The sequence below is a fragment of the Lynx rufus genome, unplaced genomic scaffold (assembly GCF_022079265.1).
Source record: "Lynx rufus isolate CCGP_SWC_20201006 ecotype Redwood Valley unplaced genomic scaffold, mLynRuf1.p SCAF_20, whole genome shotgun sequence".
NCBI classification, from domain to species: domain Eukaryota; kingdom Metazoa; phylum Chordata; class Mammalia; order Carnivora; family Felidae; genus Lynx; species Lynx rufus.
In genome coordinates this window covers 24,181,600-24,202,033 of record NW_025814835.1, presented here as the reverse complement: position 1 = coordinate 24,202,033, position 20,434 = coordinate 24,181,600, and the positions used below count along the sequence as shown (strand labels likewise).

Here is a 20,434-nt window from a genome sequence, read left to right as displayed (position 1 = left end):
ATTTTGTTTCAGTCAAAAACTTTTCTTCTTCATCTCCAGAGATCGGCACTATCCTGCTTTTTGTGGATACTGTTTTTGTTTTTTGAAACTGATGAGTGCATCCTTAGACCATCTAGTAGATTGGTTTTACTTGTTTTTAAAATTATATGAATGAAATCATTATATCAGAATCTTAATTTGTTGTGAATAAATATGTTGGGATAAGAGGGGAAAATCTAGAGTCTTAAGAATGAGAATTTTTTCTGACTTCAGTGAAGCAGAAAGTCATTAGTCATTGAGAGTCATTAGTGATGCCTGGCATTTTGGGGAGCCTCAGTGTCCATATGGCTAAGTGGAAGGTGGTCTGCAGGAGGGAGGGTAACCAGAGCTCAGAAGAAAGACCTACTCTGGATGGGATGGTGAGGTGGGGTTAGAAATGGTGGCTGGTTATTTGGGCTCAATTTGGATTCAGCAATTGCTTTTGGTTTCCTGATAGATTTCCTTCATTCTCATGATGCAACTGATGTTGTTGAGGTCTAACAGTTCCTGGTGATTAGGGAATAACATTAACTAGTTATGAGGATACACATCTGGAGCACCCCACACTGGTATTAAAACTTCTGTCTTGAGTAGACTAGACTTAATGACTTAATGGTAAGAATTATTCTGAAAGGTCTCTGTCCAAGTGGTTGTGGGAGAGGATCAACTATGCACATACACCTGTAGTGGAGTCAGCTGGTTGGAATGCAGAGGGCTGTGAACTCTTTGACTATGAATAGAGGCCCCAGAGGAGTTTTACCTGACAACTGTTATCTTCATTACTCCTATTACAGTATTTTTTTTTTTATTTTTTTTCAACATTTATTTATTTTTGGGACAGAGAGAGACAGAGCATGAACGGGGGAGGGGCAGAGAGAGAGGGAGACACAGCATCGGAAACAGGCTCCAGGCTCTGAGCCATCAGCCCAGAGCCCGACGCGGGGCTCAAACTCACGGACCGCGAGATCGTGACCTGGCTGAAGTCGGACGCTTAACCGACTGCGCCACCCAGGCGCCCCTCCTATTACAGTATTAAGAGAATATTTTAACTGGTCGCCCTGTTGGGAGGGCTTGTAGTCATGGTTTACTGTCTACTCTTATTCAGTATTTCTTTTAAAATTTGGATCCAATTATTTCTCTGCTGAAGAACTTGCATTAATTTCCCTGATCATTGCTTGGCCAAAAGGATGAAGTTGGAATTCCTTAGCTGGGCAGAAAATAGACTCTGATCCTGTTCCATGTGTACTTTTCTAGCCTTGTCTCTTTATGCTTTAACCATCCTGAAGCACATACTCAAGCTTGCCCAGGTATCATTCCTCTGTGCTTCTTCTTTGTGTTATGTCTTGTGCACTATATTAGTTACCTGTGTTCTGCAACAGACTACTCCCCAAACTTAACTAGTTAAACAGTAATAACCATTTATTATACTTAGTTTCTGTGGGCCAGGGATCTGGGAATGGTTTGGTTGGTTTGCTTTGGCTTAAAGTCGCATGAGGTTGCAGTCAGGTTGTTGGCTTGGGCTGCTATCATCAGAAGGATTTTCTGGGGCTGGAAGATTCACTTTCCAAGTGGTTTACCCATATAGCTGGCAAGTTAATGTTATTGTAAGCAGTAAGCTCCACTTTCTCTGCATGGAGCTTCTCAAGTGTCTTCACACGATAGCCAGCTTCCCTCAGAGTAAGTGATCAAGAGAAGGCAAGACAGAGCCTCAGGGTCTTTTAAGACTTATCAGAGGCACCTGGGTGGCTCAGTTGGTTAAATGTATGACTCTTGATTTTAGCTCAGGTCATGATCGCACAGTTCTTGAGTTTGAGCCCCACGTCGGGTTCTGTGCTGACAGTGTGGAGCCTGCTTGAGACTCTCTCTCTCCCCTTTCTCTGGCCCTACACTGTTCACACACACACCCTCTCTCTCAAAATAAATAAAGAAAGAAAATTCAAAAAAGAGGATCAAAAGTCATGTCATAATTTCTGTAAGGTCCTATTTTGTGAGGAGGGGATAACACACGGATATGAATATCAGGAGGTGAGAATCCTTGGGGACCATCTTGATGCCCACCCACATACTCCTAACCTCCTAAATGTGTGTGGCAAATTCCATTGATTGATTGATTGATTGAGACAGAGCATGAGTCAGGGAGGGGCAGAGAGCAAGGGAGAGAGAAAATCCCAAGTAGGCTCCGAGTTGTTAGCATGTAGCCCACTGCGGGGCTCATTCCCATGAATCGTGAGATCATGACCTGAGCCGCAATCAAGAGTCAGAGGCTCAACACCCTGAGTCTCCCAGGTGCCCCTGTGCAAACTCTTTGTAAAGATCCAGCTGGAGTATACCACTTTTGGGAAGCCTTTCCTAATCCCTGTGTCCTCTGCTACCTAGTACTTTTAATTCTACTAAATTACAGTTGGTAGTTCACTTCTTATCCTTGATTGGTGAACAAATAGAAAAGAAAGCAAAGTGGGGCGCCTGGGTGGCTCAGTTGGTTGAGCGTCCAACTTCAGCTCAGGTCATGATCTCACGGTTGGTGGGTTTGAGCCCCGCATTGGGCTCTGCGCTTGGCAGGTCAGAGCCTGGAGCTTGCTTCAGATTCTGTGTCTCCCTCTCTCTGCCCCTACCCTGCTCATGCTGTCTGTCTGTCTCTCTCTCTCTCTCTTTCTCTCTCTCTCTCTCTGTCTGTCTCTCAAAAATAACATTTGGAAAAAAAAAGAAAAGAAAGCAAAGTAATACTTGTTTTAGGTGTGTGGTTAATGTGGCCCCTTAAGGTCTGATTAAGAAATGCTAAAATGTTCTACCCCAGACTTAGGACCTTTAAGAGGGAAAATAAGCATATACTTCTGAATATATAAAATATTTGAAATAATTAAAAATCCTCAATAATAAATATAGTGTATCTATTTTGAGAAATAATTTTTCTTTATTAAAACATTTTTTAATGTTTAATTTTGAGAGAGAGTACAAGCTGGGGAGGGGCAGAGAGCAAGGGAGACACAGAATCCGAAGCAGGCTCCAGGCCCTGAACTGTCAGCACAGAGCCCGACACTGGGCTTGAACTCATGAGCTGTGAGATTGTGACCTGAGCCAAAGTTGGACACTTAACCAACTGAGCCACCCAGGAGCCCTGCGAAACGATTTTTGAGGACAGTTACATAAATGCTTTCAGACATAGATGTAATATAAATTGTAGAAAATGAAAATAATTAGTATTGGTCATTACCTTGGTATTAAGGATTTCAGGTAGGCCATATACTTGATGATTTTTATGCTTTGACTTTGATAACTAAGTCGAAAAAAATTTTGGGCAAGGTTAGTCATTTTATTTCTTTTTTATGGATTAACTTTGTTTTTGCTTTTTCTTAAAGCAAAAGCTTTTTCTTTAATATTCATCAAATTAAATATTAATTGCAAATTAAAGTGAGTTTCCTCAGTGTCTTTGAGGTTGTTTTGGTAATTCACAAATGGATTCAAAATTGACAGATTTCCAAATTCAGGTTATATTTTAGTAGTTTGGAACTATACCATTCAAGAGAGAGTCTTTATGTGTAGATAAAAGATTCTCCTAGGGCATCTCATTCAGATCTAAATAATAAAAGAAATAATTCATAATGAGTCTCTTGGGCACTTTAACCAAGTTTTTAACTTCTTGAATTACTTGCTGTCAGAAATTGAAGATAATGCCTTGGAGATTTATATTTCCCAGTGTAATTGAATAACATTTATTTGATAAACTGTGCTTTATAATACATTTCTCCATTATAAAAAATATTTAGCTAAGTTCTTATATAGTAAAAAAAAAATTCAGGTTGCTAACTTAGTCTTTTAAAAACCTTTTCTCTCGCCTGGGTGGCTCGGTTGGTTAAGCATCCAACTTTGGCTCACGTCATGATCTCACAGTTTGTGGGTTTGAGCCCTACGTTGGGCTCTGTGCTGACAGCTCAGAGCCTGGAGCCTGCTTTGGATTCTGTCTCCGTCTCTCTCTCTCTCTGCCCTCCCCCCTCCAAAGAATAAGTAAACATTAAAAAATAAATACATAAAAACCTTTTCTCTGGCCAGTAATGAGCAGTCCATAGGCTTCATGAGACCAGCTCAACTTCACTAGTTCAGCAACAAGGAGCTAAAAGTATCAAATGAGCAAGCACATTAACAATCCCACTCCATCTTGGTAGGTGTTGTTGAGTTATTAAGAATGTTCTCTCTAATTACATCCTGCTGTTAATACTAGTTTTGAGAAGCTGCAGGCTTATCACTTATATGGCATTTGATCCTTGGAGAAAAGAGCAAAGAGAGATCTAGAAAGTCTTTTTTTGTTTTTTAGGTTTATTTATTTATTTTGAAAGAGAGAGAGAGTGTGAGTACAAGCAGGGGAAGGGCAGAGAAAGAGAGAATCCTAAGTAGGCTCTGCACTGTTAGCACAGAGCTGAATGTGGGGCCTGAACTCACAAACCATAAGATTATGTATGACCTGAGTCAAAATCCAGAGTTGGATGCTTAACCAGGTGAGCCACCCAGGCGCCCCAGGATCTAAAAAGTCTTAATGAGTGCTTCTTATTCCTTACTCCTGTTTATTACTCAATTAGCAAATTGAGAGTGGAAAGTTTTCCACATTATATACTATATCCCAGGACTGCCAAGTTCTCTGGAACCCTCTTAGATTACCTCTGGTTCTCTCTGTCCTCCTAGATGGTAACCTCCTTCCTCCTTTCTTAGGCCTTAATAATCTCTTAACAGATCGTCGTTTTTCTTCCCTGATCAATGGTGTGCAGTTCTGATGCCAGTTTCTGTTTACTTCAAGTTTCTTAAAATACTTCTTCCCAGTAGCAGGAGATCAACTCATACTAAACCTATTCAGATATGCAGCTTTATGTAACCATCATTGCTGTCTGGTATCTGAGATAATTAGGTAAATGAAAACCCCTTTGGCAACTGGGAAATAAAATAAGGTTTAAGCGCAGTTGCGGATATTACAGTTCATGATGATAAAAGTATCTTTTTTCTTATTTAAACATGGAGATTATACAATTCTCTTTTTCTCCCGTAAATTGACTCTAATGGAAAAAGGTTGCTCACCATGGAACTTTACTTCTGGATAGTGTTCTTCAGTATGAACTAGGAAATGCATGTCCTTGCGCCTTATTTTTTACTGAGCATTATAGACATTCATGACTTTAGGGCATTGTTTGTAACAGAATTTATTGTGTGGACTGTGTAAAGACCTCTTTTAAGTGCTATTACTGTTTTTTTTTTTTGCTTCCAAAACATTGGGTCGTTGTTAACTTACTTAACACAACCTCTTTAGTTTTAGCTTCAACCAGTATACCTGCCAGTTACGTTTGCTGAGGCTTTTGGTTCATAGCATAATGGAATGTTTTCTATAAAGAATAACTTCATAAATATTTCAAACTGTTTTTTTAAGAGGGGACTTCAGTGTATCACTACTTTTCAAGTTTAATGATAACCAAACATATTTAAAGAAATTTAAGTATTTGTGATTAGTTGATTTGATCTGTGTGGCAAAACATTTCAAGTTAAGTTTTTGAATCACCATCTTCATGTGGTCTGTTTTATTAATTCTTAGTTGAAAAGTACTTTCTTCCTTGACAGCATTTTTGTTTTTTTGTTTTTTGTTTTAAATGTTTGTTTTTGAAAGACAGAGAGACAGAGTGAGAGAGGGGGAGGGTTAGGGAGAGAGAGAGACACAGAATCCGAAGCAGGCTCCAGGCTCTCAAACCCAGGAACCGTGAGATCATGACCTGAGCCGAAGTTGGACGCTCAGTCCTACTGAGCCACCTAGGCACCCCCTTGACAACATTCGAAAAGCAATTAGATACATAGATTTTACAAGATTTTTGAAAATATATTTGAAATGTCTGTCATACTTCATTTTAAGATATTTTGGGAGTTTGAGAAGATCTATTGTTTTGTCATCCCAAGTATCTTTATAGATTGTTGAAAGTTTTATTGCTGCAAATTTTAGATGAGTCAGAGTTCATAAAGGGCACATTAAGAAGCAGATCAATAATTGGTTTATCAGCAGAAAGCTTTCAGGGGCACCTGGGTGGCTTAGTTGGTTGAGCATCCGACTTCGGCTCAGATCATGATCTCACGGTTCGTGAGTTCGAGCCCCGCGTCGGGCTCTGTGCTGACAGCTTGGAGCCTGGAGCCTGCTTCGGATTCTGTGTCTCCCTCTCTCTTCCCCTTCCCTGCTCATGCTCTGTCTCTCTCTGTCTCTCTCTGTCTCTAGTAAGTGGCAGTGGCCTTTTCCCCCTTAAATAAGTCAAATCCATTTTTATTCCAGGGCCTTTGCATTTGCTTTCTTCTTAGTATACGTGCTGCTGAAGCGAGCACATCATTTGCTTTCTTCTTGAAGTGTTCTGTTCACAGTCTTTACATAAATACGTGGTCTTTCAAAGTTTATCTTTTCAGATAGGATGTACTCCTGCCCTCTAGTCTGATGATTCTTTCCAATCATCTTCTGTTCCACACCCCATTTTATTTCCTTTACAGTATTTATCATTACCTGAGTCATCTTACTCATTTATCTCCTTATTTGCCTCTGCATTTCCATGAGATTAGGGACAGTAGCGGTCCTGTTTATTGCTGTTGTATGCCATGCCTAGAATAATTTCTAGAGGGGTGCCTGGGTGGCTCAGTCAGTTAAGCGTCTGACTTCAGCTCAGGTCATGATCTCAGGTTTCATGAGTTTGAGCCCCATGTAGGGCTGTGTGCTGACAGCCCGGAGCCTGGAGCCTGTTTCAGGTTCTGTGTCTCCCTCTCTCTGCCCCTCCCCTGCTTGCACTCTGTCTCTGTCTCTCTCAAAAATAAATAAGCATTAAAAAAAAAATTAGAATAATTCCTAGATACCCTATAAATTGTTAGTTAAAGGAAAACCAAATAATTTCCATTTATGTTGTCTCTAATAATTGTATTCAAACAAAAATTAGAAATACTTGATCAACTATATTTGCAAATCAAACCAAGTAGTGCCTTTTTTCCCAATCCCATTTAAAATTATTTTAAATCATTTATCGTTGCTTCAATGAATACACGGAATACATCTTCAGAGTTAAAATTGTAGTAGTTAACATCAATTGACTTCACCAAAAACGACCTTTCGATCAAGAGACAGTTGAGAATTCCTATCCAGAGCAACTGTGTAGTGGAGTGTGATTAACCTTGACTCTAGTCTAGTCTAGTCTGGGATGGCTGACTGCTTATGCCCTGTCTCTCAATTAGGGATCTATACAAATATGCCATAAATTGATGTTACTCAAGAACACTTACCTGGAATATGTCTTAGAGTCAGTGTGTTTTAAAAAAATACAAGTTAGACTACGTAGAAAATATATGCAGCCAAATGAAACACTATGATAAAATAATTTATTTTAGATTCTAATTACTTCCATTCTTTAAATTCCTAGTTGGCTGTGTCCTTTGAGGTAAGAACCAATGTCCAGATTTTAAAAATGACTACAGTTTCAAGAATGCTAGGTACTGAGCTGAGAAATGGAAGACATGGAAGTGTCTACTTTTTTTTTTAATGTTTGTTTATTTTTGAGAGAGCAAGCACAAGCAGGGGAGGGGCAGAGAGACAGAGGGGGATACAGAATCCCAAGTAGGCTCAGGCTCTGAGCTCTCAGTGCAGAACCTGACACACAAACTGTGAGATCATGTCCTGAGCCGAAGTCGGGTGTTTAACCGTCTGAGCCCCCCCAGGTGCCTTCGAAGTGCCTACTTTTAATACATTGTCATTTTCATCAAATTCTTTTGGGTGCTTTTCAAATGCCTGTCTCTTCCCTTCACCCTTTCTTTTAGGAAAAGCTTTGTCTTAAGTGAAAGTGAATGCTTTGTATCTTACATGGGTAGGTGTTCTCCTGTTTATCCTCTGTAGCTCCTGAGTATTGGTGTTCCATCGCTTACTTTGAAATGGATGTTCAAGTTGGAGAGACATTTAAGGTTCCTTCAAGCTGCCCTATTGTTACTGTTGATGGATATGTGGACCCTTCTGGAGGAGATCGCTTTTGCTTGGGTCAACTTTCGAATGTCCACAGGACAGAAGCCATTGAAAGAGCAAGGTATTGTTGACTGTATAGTTATTTTAAAAATTGAATATAGTACATTGTCATTTATTCTTCAAAAATTTTTTAATGTTTATTTATTTTTTGAGAGAGAGAGCAGGGGAGGGGCAGAGAGAGAGGGAGACAAGGCTCTGTGGGGCTCAAACTCAGGAGCCATGAGATCACGACCTGAGCCAAAGTCGAACGCTTAACCGACTGAGTGACCCAGGCGCCCCCATTGTCATGTATTCTAAGTTCTGTTTTTCATTGTAGACTTACAAGATTTTGAATATAGACAAAAAAGTAAAGATCATCTTAAAAAGTCAGAAAATTTGTAAGCACTGCAGTATAATTGTGGATGTTTGTTATTTAAGATATAATAAAAAGTCTTGTTTAAGTTAATGACGTTTCTATATTTTGAATAGTAAACTAGACCTTTTGGTATCCAGTTTGAAAACTAATCTTTATTTCCTCTGATCGTATATTATTTCTACAAATCTGTTGAGAGGAAGTAATGTAAAACGAGGATGTTTTTGTAAATATTATTTATAATGTTGGAAAAATGATAAAGGGTAATGCTTAAGTAAATTTTGATGAACTTTCATTTTTTATGTAGTCATTAAAATGTTAATTAAAAGTTTATATATCAAATGTAAATGCTTAAGATGAAATATTATAGGAAAATATAATAGTTTTAGGCACTTTATGATCTCAACTCTTTAAGGAAGTATATATGTGCATAAGTATGTACTCATGGTTCTATCACTAGCTATGTGACTTTGGTGAATTACTCTCTAAGCTGGTGCTAATAGAATTATCTGTGATGAAGAAGATAGTTTATATCTGTGCTGTTCACTGCAGTAGCCACTGCCTACATTAAAACATGGCTATTGAGCAGTTAGAATATGGTTCATATGATTAACTGAATTTTATAATTAGTTTAATTTAAATAGTCACATGTAGCTAGTAGCTGTTGACTTGGACAGTGTAACTATATGCTTTTATAAGCTTTAGTTTCAACATTTATAAAATGGGTTTAATGGTATCTACCTTACTGAATTGTAAAGGTTAAGTGAGGATTTATGTTAAGTATTCAGCAGGTAGTAAACATTATGTATATGCTCATCGTTATTTTATATGAATAAGATATTTTAAAAAAGGAAATACGCAAGAATGTTAATAATGGCTGTCTTTCAGTTATGGTGTAATATAATGTCTTTTATTTAAAAATTTTTTTTAATATTGGGTATGCAATATAATCTGAACCAAAACTTATTTTTAAATACTTATCCAAACAAAATGTGATTCTCTTTTTCTTCCTAAGGTTGCACATAGGCAAAGGTGTGCAGCTGGAATGTAAAGGTGAAGGTGATGTTTGGGTCAGGTGCCTTAGCGACCATGCAGTCTTTGTGCAGAGTTACTACTTAGACAGAGAAGCGGGCCGTGCACCTGGAGATGCTGTTCATAAGATCTACCCAAGTGCATATATAAAGGTTAGTTACAGTCTTACTCAAATATTTTAGACGTAGAGAGCTCTATTGTTAAAAGAATTGAGATGGAGGTGGGAGCAGTAGAAAAATGTCTTTTACGTATTAAACAATCAGAAGTGATATTTGTGTATAAAACATATTTCCTGGGGCATTTATTGATGTTATTGCCTATTGAGTTTTATGGTTGCATTCATGCCCTATTTATTAATAAATTTGTTTATTAATAAATTTGTTTTACAGTAATACACAAGCTCTTGAAAATATTGAGTGAAATCTCCAAATTTGTATTCCTTTGATTTATAAAGTATGTAAAACTCAGACTCTAGAATTTTATCTTAGCCAATCTTCAGGATCGTATGGAGGGGAATTCTAAAATAAATAGCTTTTCAGATTAAGAACCTGAGAAATGAAAAATGCTTCAATACCAGGTTATTAAATGTAATTTTGTGCATTAAATGAACATTTATCTATTGTTTATTATGATATTTATTATATTGTTTTGCATATTAAGCCTGAGGTGTTTATCATTTATTACCTATTCAACCCATTTCAATTTTGGTTTATAACATAAAACACTCTTTTTGAAAGAAAGTTGGAATTAGAAAGGCTAAATATATTTTTAATTTCAGATTTTGTACAGTCATCCTAAGCATCTTCATTGTTGGCTATTGTAAATTAGTGGAATTAACTGTATAACTCATCACTTATTTCCAGGAAATTCCTGAACATACAAGTAATATAGTCAAATAGTGTATACAGAAATGGAATTGCTTGTTTGCCTCACAACAACAAACCCAATATCTCATTTTCAGTTAAAGGATATAGGGATCTATATAATGAAACTTTTTTTTTATAATGAAATTTCTAAATATTATCAAGTAGAGTGAAAATAAGAAACCTTCATGTACCCCTCATCCAGCTTCAACAATTATCAGCATTCTATCAACCTTTATTGTGCTTACCACTTTACTTTTTTTCTCCAGTAATTTAAAGCCATTTCAAAATATTCTTTCAGTTCACTCATAAAATACTCTCGTACGAATTGCTAATTGATAAATATTTCTAAAAGACATAATCACAATGCTATTTATCACACCTTCTGAAATTAACAGTAATTTCCAATAATTTAACAGTAATGTTAAGTCGTGACAGTAGAGAACCATTTATAGTTTTGATCTGTTAGAACAATGGAATACAATAGAACAATAAAATATTGAAATACATTTATTGATAGGATGTTTATGATGTGGAAATGTCAGTTGTTAAACAATACATAGACTATGATCTGTTAAACATTACATAGGATATTTGTATTCGTTTATATATATACCCACAAGTCAGTGGTGTGTACAATGTCTTACCGGGAATTGTCTCTGGGAGGTGGAATTATCTTCACTTGCATTTTCCAATTTCTTCACAAGGAATTTTAGTTATTTGTGCTTTATTGTTATTTTTAAGTGGTGTTGGATTTCCTCGTATGCTTTGCAGTCTATTTTATATTGGTTGGCAAATTTGTCTTGAGAGAATTAATTCTTTTTATTTTTTTTCCTCCCTGTTATTGCTTCTCCCTATAGGGCAGTTTTGCCTTAGTCTGGCACCCTGGGATCCACATCTCAGAACCAATTCTTATATTTAGGAGGTAGAGGAATTTTGTCCCATGAGGAAATTGAGTTCCAATCCCCAGGTATGCTCAGGGCCTAATTCCTATTGCATAGGTTTCTGTTGCTTATCTCTGCCATGGGCAAGAATTTTATTCCTAGGCGCATTTCTGAATTAGCTGTCAGAGTATTTTACCAGCACTTGGTTTATGGGCAAGTGCCCAGTTGTAGACCTCAGAGAGCCTGGCTATTGTATCTTTCCTTATTATTCTAAGAAGTTAAATTACTAACCTCTACACCTTCTTTTTTTGATCTTGGTAACCAAGTACCTCCTGTCTTTAGTCCCTGCTCTCCACTGTAGATTTTGTTTATCCATCATCAGTTGATGGACACATGGATTATTTCCATTTTTTGGCTATTGTGAATAATGTTGCTCTGAACATTCACGTACTGGTTTTTAGGTAGATGTATGTTTTCAGTTTCTTGGATATATACCTAGGAGTAGAATTGCTGGATTATAAGGCAACTGTGTTCAGCGTTTTTGGATGGATTGCCAGACTATTTCCCAAGTTGCTATGCCATCTTACATTTCCATCAGCAATGTATATATGAGAGTTTTAATTTCTCTGTATTCTCATCAACACTTGTTACTATCTATTTTAGCCATCTTAGTGGGTGTGAAGTAGTATCTCATTGTGGTTTTGATTTGCCCCAATTGATAATAATATTGGACATCTTTTCATGTGTTTATTGGCCATTTGCATATCTTCTCTGGAGAAATAACTATTCAGATCTTTTGCCCATTTTTAAATTGGGTTCTTTGTCATTTTGTTACTGGGTTATAAGAGTTCTTTATATATTTTGGGTATCAGTCCCTTATAAGATACATGATTTGTGTATATTCAGTTCTTTGGCTTGTTCTTCATTTCACTTTCTTGGTGATATGACTTGCAGCATGAAAGGTTTTAATTTTGATGTAGTTCAATTTATCTATTCTTTGGTAGCTTTTGCTTTCAGTGTCTTATCTAAGAAACTATTGCCTAATCCAAAGTCATGAAGATTTACTTCTATGTTTTCTTCTAAGTATTTTATAGTTTTAGCTCTTTATTTTAGGTCTGTGCTCCATTTTGAGTTCATTTGTGTTTATGGTATAAGGAAGGGATCCAGCTTTATTCTTTTGAATTGGAATATCCAGTTCTGGCAACCATTTGTTGAAAAGACTGTGTTTTCTCTTATGAATTATCTTGACACCTTTGGTGAAATTCAGTTGACCTTGAATGTAAAGGCTTATTTCTGTGTTTATATACATATATACATACATATATATATATATATATACACACACACACACACACAATTATACATATGTACATATATATACACGTACATATATATGTATATATGTGTATGTACACACACATATATATACATACATATATACACATACATATATATATATGTACACACATATATGTGTACACACACACACACATATGTATATAATCCTTATGACAGTACTACTCTGACTTGATTACTCTAGCTTTGTGGTAAGTTTTGAAGTTGGGAAGTATGAGTTTTTCAACGTTGTCCTTTCTCAGGATTGACTATTGACCACTCTTTGTATTTCTATGTGAATTTTATGATTGGCTTAAGGGATATATATCTTTAATAATTGTTCTACCCTTTGTATGTGCTTATAGCAGAGAGAAAAAAGTGTTCATGTATACTTACTCATCCATCTTGACTTGGAAATCTCTGGGTTACTTGAATAATTTGCAGCGAATGGACAGGGAACTATGTGTTGATTATATACTATGTGTCAGACAAGAGTTATGAATTTATTTGATATAGGGTCATTTTAAAACATTTGAGTAGACTCCTACAATTAAAGTAATTTTTAGGATTGTCAAATAAGTGTAACATCTCTGTTTTAGTACAAATGGCTCTTGAAAAGCTCCTAAGGTATGAGATATATCATCACTTGATAAACCACTGTCAATGGATAGATATTCAAAGTAATCTAAGGCTTTTGCTGTGAACAATAAATAACAGTCTTGTGGGACATTTTAGTGGAGTAAAAAACAATATCCTGTTTTTATCATATTAACTGTTAAGATTTTAAAAGAATGATTTCTGTTTACCAAGCATATTATTGTTCTTCAAAAGAATCTTATTAGCCAGAAAGAAGGACATACAAATATACCCTAAGTCTAACTATTGGCATGTTCTTAATTTACTAATTTTTTAGGCAGTGATAACTAGAGGATCTGTATAATGCTGTATAGATTTATTGATCCTCACCAGAGATGATATTACTGGGGTCAATTATATGCAAATAACATGAACCTCTGGAAGGAGGACCCACACATTGGGAATACACCTCTCCCTATCCCCCCAAACATGCATACACACACACAAACACATTTTTCTCTTTTTAATTAAAATGAGGAAAACATGAGTTTGGAGAACCATTTTTTCTTTTTATAAATCAAGAAGCTAAAGCTAAATTGTGAAGTTTCTTTTCTCCTAAGATGTTGATTTTTCCCCCTTCATCTTTCATGACATTATAGTCATCTTTCATTCATGAAAATCTGATGTAATGAAATGTCATTTTACAAGGTTTAAATGAAGCAAATGTTTGAGTTCTAAGTGGCCTTGTTGTTTTGCTCTCAAAAGTAAGATGTTTTGTTTTGTTTTGTTTTTGAGAGAGAGCACATGTGCGGGAAGAACGAGTGGGGTAAGGGCAACGGAAGAGGGAGAGAGAATCTTAAGCAGGCTCCACACCCAGCACCGGAAGGCTGACGCCAGGCTTAATCCCACTATCTGGGCAGTCAGGTTTTTTAACAGCTTTATTAAGATATTGAGATATAATTCACATACCATGTAATTCATCCATTTAAATTGTACAGTTCAGTGATTTTTAAAAATATATCCACATAGTTATGCAGCCATCATCACAATCAATTTTTGAGCATTTTCATCAGTCTAGAAAGAAGCCCTGTACCCTTTAGTTATCATTTCTCAATCCCCCATTTCTCTCAGCCCTAAACAACCATTAATTTACTTTCTCTATAGATTTGCCTATTCAGAACATTTTGTATAAATGAATTCGAATAGTGTGGTCTTCTGTGACTTCTTTCTGTCTTTTTTTAAAACGTTTATTTTGAGAGAGAGAAAGCATGCATGCATGAGAAGGGGAGAGGCAGAGAGAGAGAGGGGGAGGGAGAGAATCCCAAGTAGGCTCTGCACTGTCAGCACACAGCCTGACGCACATCTCAGTGTCACGAATTGTGAGATTATGACCTGAGCTGAAATCAAGAGTTGGACATTTAATCCACTGAGCCACCCAAGCACCTTTTCTGTGACTGCTTTCATTAGATATAATGTTTCAAGCTTCATCCACATAACAGACATGTGTAGTTCATTCATTTTATGGCAGAATAATATTCCATATACCACATCTTATTTATCCATTCTTCAGTTGATGGATATAGGAGTTTCCATTTTTTGGCTATATTATGAATAATACTACTACAAACATTAGTGTACAAGGTCTTATGTGAATGTATGTCCTCATTTCTCTTGGGTATATACCTAAGAGAGGTATTGCGGGATCATAAGGTAACTCTGTGTAACATTTTGAAGGACTCCCAAACTGTTTTCCAGAGTGACTTAAACTGTTTTACATTCTGATCTGCAGTGTGGGAAGCTTTCAATTTCTGTACAGTCTCATCAACACTTATTATCTATCTTTTGTATTTTAGCCATCCTAATGGGTGTAGAGTGTTATCTCATTGTGATGGTTATTGATTTGCATTTCCCTGATGATGTTGAGTCAGGTTTGGTTTTGCACACATAAATGCTAGGGGAGGCTTCTAAACCATAGGTAGGCTAGGTTGAAGATTATTATGATCCCCACTTACGTTGATTTCCCAATTACGGTGTATTGTGATTCTTACTTACCTCCAGATCAGGTAACTTAGCAAATTTTTAATGAAGTCTTATGTTCACATGCCCAATATACAACACAATTCCCTTTCTCTTTCTGGGTTGCTATTTCTTGGTGTTGATTCCAACTGAGAGTGTTGTAATTAAGCCTTATAATAGAAAAATGTCAAAATTTGACTCCTGGTTGAAAGTATTCTGAAGATGTTGACATTGAGCTTTAAGTAATAGGTTTGTAATAAATTTATATGAGAGTAACCACAGGAAGCATGCTTAAATAAATGGAAGGAAGGGAGTTGATTAGGTCAGCAGTGGTGATCAGAAATATCTTCTGGATCTGAGCCCAAAAGGATATTTAAACTTTGATTCCTTTGAATTGTCTTTATTAATAACTCCGATTCTGAAAGGAAGATGGTCACATTTCAATGGTAGCCTTAATTTTAGCATCCAGTAAAACAGATAAAATCTGTTATGGTTTAATGGATCAGATACAGTAGTAGAGAGGCAACCCAGGTTTTAGTTAGGTTTCAGTTACTGGCAGTATAGCCAGTAATTAGAAGTGTTCTGGTTTGAGTGCTTTAATTACATAAATCTACTCTGGAAGGATTTGCTGAAGTGCTGAATAAATAATTTCTACATCTGCAGATAAAAGTGATAATATTATAAAATTTCATTTTTTGTGGTTACCTATAATAATGTGTAGCTGGTGTTAGCATAGATTTAGGCTAAGACATTCATAATTGTGATTGTTTACAACATTGTAAGGAACTGTGTGTGAAGATCTTTTGGCTATTTTTAATGATTCATGACGGGGGTGAGGGTACATTGAGAGCATATTTGAACCCTAGGAATTTGTAAGGTATATTCCCTGCTCCTGGACAGTAAGACTATATAGGTACCATACTTGGTTAGTGATGTTTTAAAAAAATTTTTTTTTGGTTGTAAAGAGCAAAGTGTAAAACACAAAACTATGAAACTCCTAGAAGAGAACATCAGAGAAAATGTAGATGACCTTGGGTGTGGTGGTGACTTTAGGTATGACACCAGAAGTGCCCCATGAAAAACAATTGATAGGTTGCACTTCCCTGATGAAATTAAAATTAAAAAATTAAAAACTGTGAAAGTTTGTCAAGCAAATGAGAAGATAAGTCACAGACTGGGAGAAAATATTTACAAAAGACACATCTGATAAAGGATTGTTATCTAAAATGTAGAAAACTTTTAAAACTCAGCAATAAGAAAACAACCTGATTTTTTGAATGTGCAGGGGGTGCCTGGGTAGGCTCAGTCAGTGAAGCATCCGACTCTTGATACTGGCTCAGGTCATGATCTCATGGTTGGTGAGTTTTAGCCCCGCATTGCCGCAGAGCCTGCTTGGGATTTTCTCTCTCCCCCTCTCTCTGCCCCTCCCCCACTTCAGTGGGTGCGCGCGCGCTCTCTCTCTCTCTCTCTCTCCCCCTCCCTCCCTCCCTCCCCCCCCTCAAAATAAATATTTTAAAAAATGTGTAGGGGTACCTGGGTGGCTCAGTTGGCTGAGCATCCGACTTCAGCTCAGGTCATGATCTTGTGGTACGTGGGTTCGAACCCCACATCAGGCTCTGTGCTGACAGCTCGGAGCCTGGAGCCTGCTTTGGATTCTGTGTCTCCCTCTCTCTCTGCCCTCCCCCCACACTCGTGCTCTGCCCCCTGCCTTCAAAAATAAATAAACAATAAAAATGTTTTTTAATATGTAAAAGACATGAATAAATGCCTCACTGAAGAAGATATACAGATAGCATATGTATATCATATATATATGTATATATGTATATACATGTATGTATATCATATATATATGTCATATATATGATACATATATCATATATATGTTCCCTATATGTTATTAGGGAGTTGCAAATTAAAACAATGAGATACCATTATATACCTAGTGGAATGGCCAAAATCTAAAACGCTGACAACCCCAGATGCTGACAAGGATGTGGAGCAACAGGAACTCGCATTTATTGCTGGTGGGAATGCATAATGGTACAGCCACTTTGGAAGACAGTTGGTAGTTTCTTACATAGTTAAACATACTCTTACCATATCATCCAACAATCAGAGTCCTTGGTGTTTACCCAAGTAAATTAAAAACGTATGCCCACACAGAAACATGCACTGGGATGTTTATAGCAGCTTTAATAATTTAATAATTTACTAATTTAATAATTGCCCAAACTTGGAAGCAACCAAGATATTCTTCAGTAGGTGAATGGATAAACTGTGGTACATTCACACAATGGAATATCGTTCAGCCCTAAGAAAACATGAGCTATCAAGCCATGAGAAGACATACAGGAATCTTATATGCATATTACTTAGTGAAAGAAGTCAATATGAAAAGGCTACATACTCTGTGATTCTAACTACATGACGTTCTGGGAAGGTCAGAACTATGGAGACAGTAAGAAGATCAGTGGTTTCCAGGGATGAGCAAGGAGGGAAGGATAAATAGAGCACAGAGGATTTGTAGGGCATTCACACTACTTTGTATGGTACTCAGGTGTTGGATACATGTCATCATACATTTGTCCAGTCCCATTAAAATGTACAAAATCAAGAGTGAAACCGTAAGTAAACTATGACTTTGGTAGGTTTATTGACTGTAACAAATGTACCACTGTGCTGGAGGAGGTTGTACTTGAGTAGTACTTGAGTAGGGACAGGGAACTCTCTTTACTTTCTGCTCATTTTAGCATGAACCTAAAACGGCTCTAAAATAAAAAGTTTTATTAATTTCTTTCTTAAAAAAAAAAAGTGGTTGTAGAGCTATTTGGCTTTTCAAATATTTGAGTTCCTGCTTTGTGCTGTGCTGCATAATGCCTTCTGAGAGGTCATAGCCCAGTGGAAAAGTTCAGAATCTAATGGACTCTTCAGAAATCTTGAAAAAACAGTGGTTTCTGTTCTGGGCATAGTGGAATTTCTGATTTTCAGACCTAACTCTGCCATGCTTTCTGTCCTGAAGTCTTTCGGAACTTATAGTTTGGCTGGGTGTTACATACCTATATACTTGACAAATTCATACCTCTTCAGAAAATGAGATAGTTTAAGTTTTGTCCTTTATTGATGCTAGAAGATAGGCATTGAATAGAGAAGTAAGTAAATAGAAATGTGATTTGCTATTTTGAGAGGATTGTTGTGTTTATTGTTCGTGTGTGTTCTTATTTTTTAGTACCAGGTACCATGATTAAAGACAATCATAATTTCTTTTTTAGGCATCTGAAAATTAGTGGTTTGGGCTCTAAACCTGTTGTTTATCTGAGAAAGTCATATGTTATGCATTATTTGATCTTTTCTTTTCTTGGCAAGGATAATTATGCTTGCTCATATTTGGGTTTTGTGCATACTGAGAGGACTTTTTAAAAACTTAATTTACTCTGAATAAGGAATATAATCACATGGTTCTGAAATTAAAGTTTGCATTGAACAGCCTGTTTCTACTCTGTCCTTGTCTTCCTTTCCCACAGCTTCTGTAGATGACCACTCTGTTTGCTGATCGTTCAGTGCTCTTTTTAAAAGCAAATATAAGCAAATACATTATTTTAGGAAGTTGGCTTTTTACTAGAAAGATGATATGGCTTATCATTCATAATCTGTTGCTTACTTAAAGAGCATGTCAGTACTTTCATAAGGATAAGGGTAAAAGTGGCAGTCCCCATAACCAACCCTTGGTGTGGCTGATAAACCACCCGGAGATTTCTTAGGAACTCCTTAACTCATCCTGAAAGGTAAATGGTGCAGGGGAGGTCAGAACCAAAGTATTAGGTAACATTTATTGACAGCTTAATGTATATTATGCCAAGTTTACAAACTCTATGAAAAAGCATGTACACTTAGCATTCCCATTTTATAGATAAGTAAGTTGAGACTCTAGAGAGGTTAAGAAATTTAATTTAACCCATGTAATTAATTAGTGACAGAATTCAAAACTAAACTTTTTTTTAAATGATGAGCATTATCAAACATACAGAAAAGTCGAGAAAAAATAGTTTAATGAAATCTTGTGTACCCATCACTGAGATTCAGTTGTTGTTAACATTTTACATTTGCTTGATCTGTCGTTTTTTCCTTTATTTCTTAAGTATTTTGAAACAAGTCCTTGGGGCGCCCGGGTGGCGCAGTTGGTTAAGCGTCCGACTTCAGCCAGGTCACGATCTCACGGTCTGTGGGTTCGAGCCCCGCGTCACGCTCTGGGCTGATGGCTCAGAGCCTGGAGCCTGTTTCCGATTCTGTGTCTCCCTCTCTCTCTGCCCCTCGCCCGTTCATGCTCTGTCTCTCTCTGTCCCAAAAAAAATAAACGTTGAAAAAAAAATTAAAAAAAAAAAAAACAAAAAAAACAAGTCCTGAATGTTATGTGAATTTGCTCCTGTGTACTAAAGCATACATCTCTAAAAAATATAGATTCTTTCTTAAATTGCGACAGTGCCATTTATTACACACCTCCAAGTAGCTAGAATGGTAAAGAAGTTGGCCCTGTGACCAAGGTCATCAATCAATTCAGCCTAAAGAGAACTCTCAGCACTTTGGTTACGAAAGGGTGGTTTATTTTATGCAAGTGGTGGTTGTTCACAAGGACAGTGTGACTGACCCTTGCTGAGCTAGATAAAGGCTGGAGAGGCCCGTGGCAGCCCAAGCCCTGTTGATAGTGAAGTGTGCCTTTAGGCTGAGTTCCAGTCCCCTTCTCTAACCACCAGCTGTAATCGACATAAAAACTTAGGTTTTTAGATTAATTATTCTGAGAGCTAAATGAAGCTATGAGCTTTAAATAGATTTTGCATTGGCTTTTGATGTGTGGTAGAATCTCTTCTGATGGACTCATAGCATTGAACTTGCACTTCTTGTTTAAAGGTCTTTGATTTGCGTCAGTGTCATCGGCAGATGCAGCAGCAGGCGGCCACTGCTCAAGCTGCAGCCGCTGCGCAGGCCGCCGCCGTGGCAGGAAACATCCCTGGCCCTGGATCAGTAGGTGGAATAGCTCCAGCTATCAGTAAGTATGCTTTTGATACTTTGTTGTCAAGTGTAGTAGTTGGCACTTTATCTTGATTCACTCAGCTGATTAGTTACTTCAGGCAATAATGGAAACTAAAGTGTTCTTTTACTGGGATGATAACATTTTTGAATTAGCAAAAAACTGGTTTTCTGTAATAGTTGTCCTTTGTCTAGGACACTGTCTTCATTCTTTTTGTTTGAAAAAGGGAGTATGGGATAAAGGAGAAAGGGGGTCATTGTTAGATTATATTGATCAATCTCCTGTTTTTTTGTTGATGCTTTTAATTCCTGCCTCACCAGCAAGGGT

At 37.0% G+C, this 20,434-nt stretch overlaps 1 protein-coding gene across 4 annotated transcripts in view; it reads left to right on the top strand.

The window, feature by feature from the left end:
- The window catches only part of SMAD4 (SMAD family member 4), a 62,382-nt gene that overhangs the window by 34,073 nt on the left and 7,875 nt on the right, over nt 1-20,434 (top strand). For 3 of the 4 annotated variants that reach the window (XM_047086159.1, XM_047086160.1, XM_047086161.1), the window contains exons 9-11: nt 7,901-8,084; nt 9,391-9,559; nt 19,987-20,125. In XM_047086159.1, the coding sequence (XP_046942115.1) occupies nt 7,901-8,084; nt 9,391-9,559; nt 19,987-20,125 (492 nt within the window). Of the gene's footprint in view, nt 1-7,900; nt 8,085-9,390; nt 9,560-11,130; nt 11,215-19,986; nt 20,126-20,434 lie in introns of those variants that run through there. The other variant, XM_047086162.1, reaches the window with a different exon arrangement.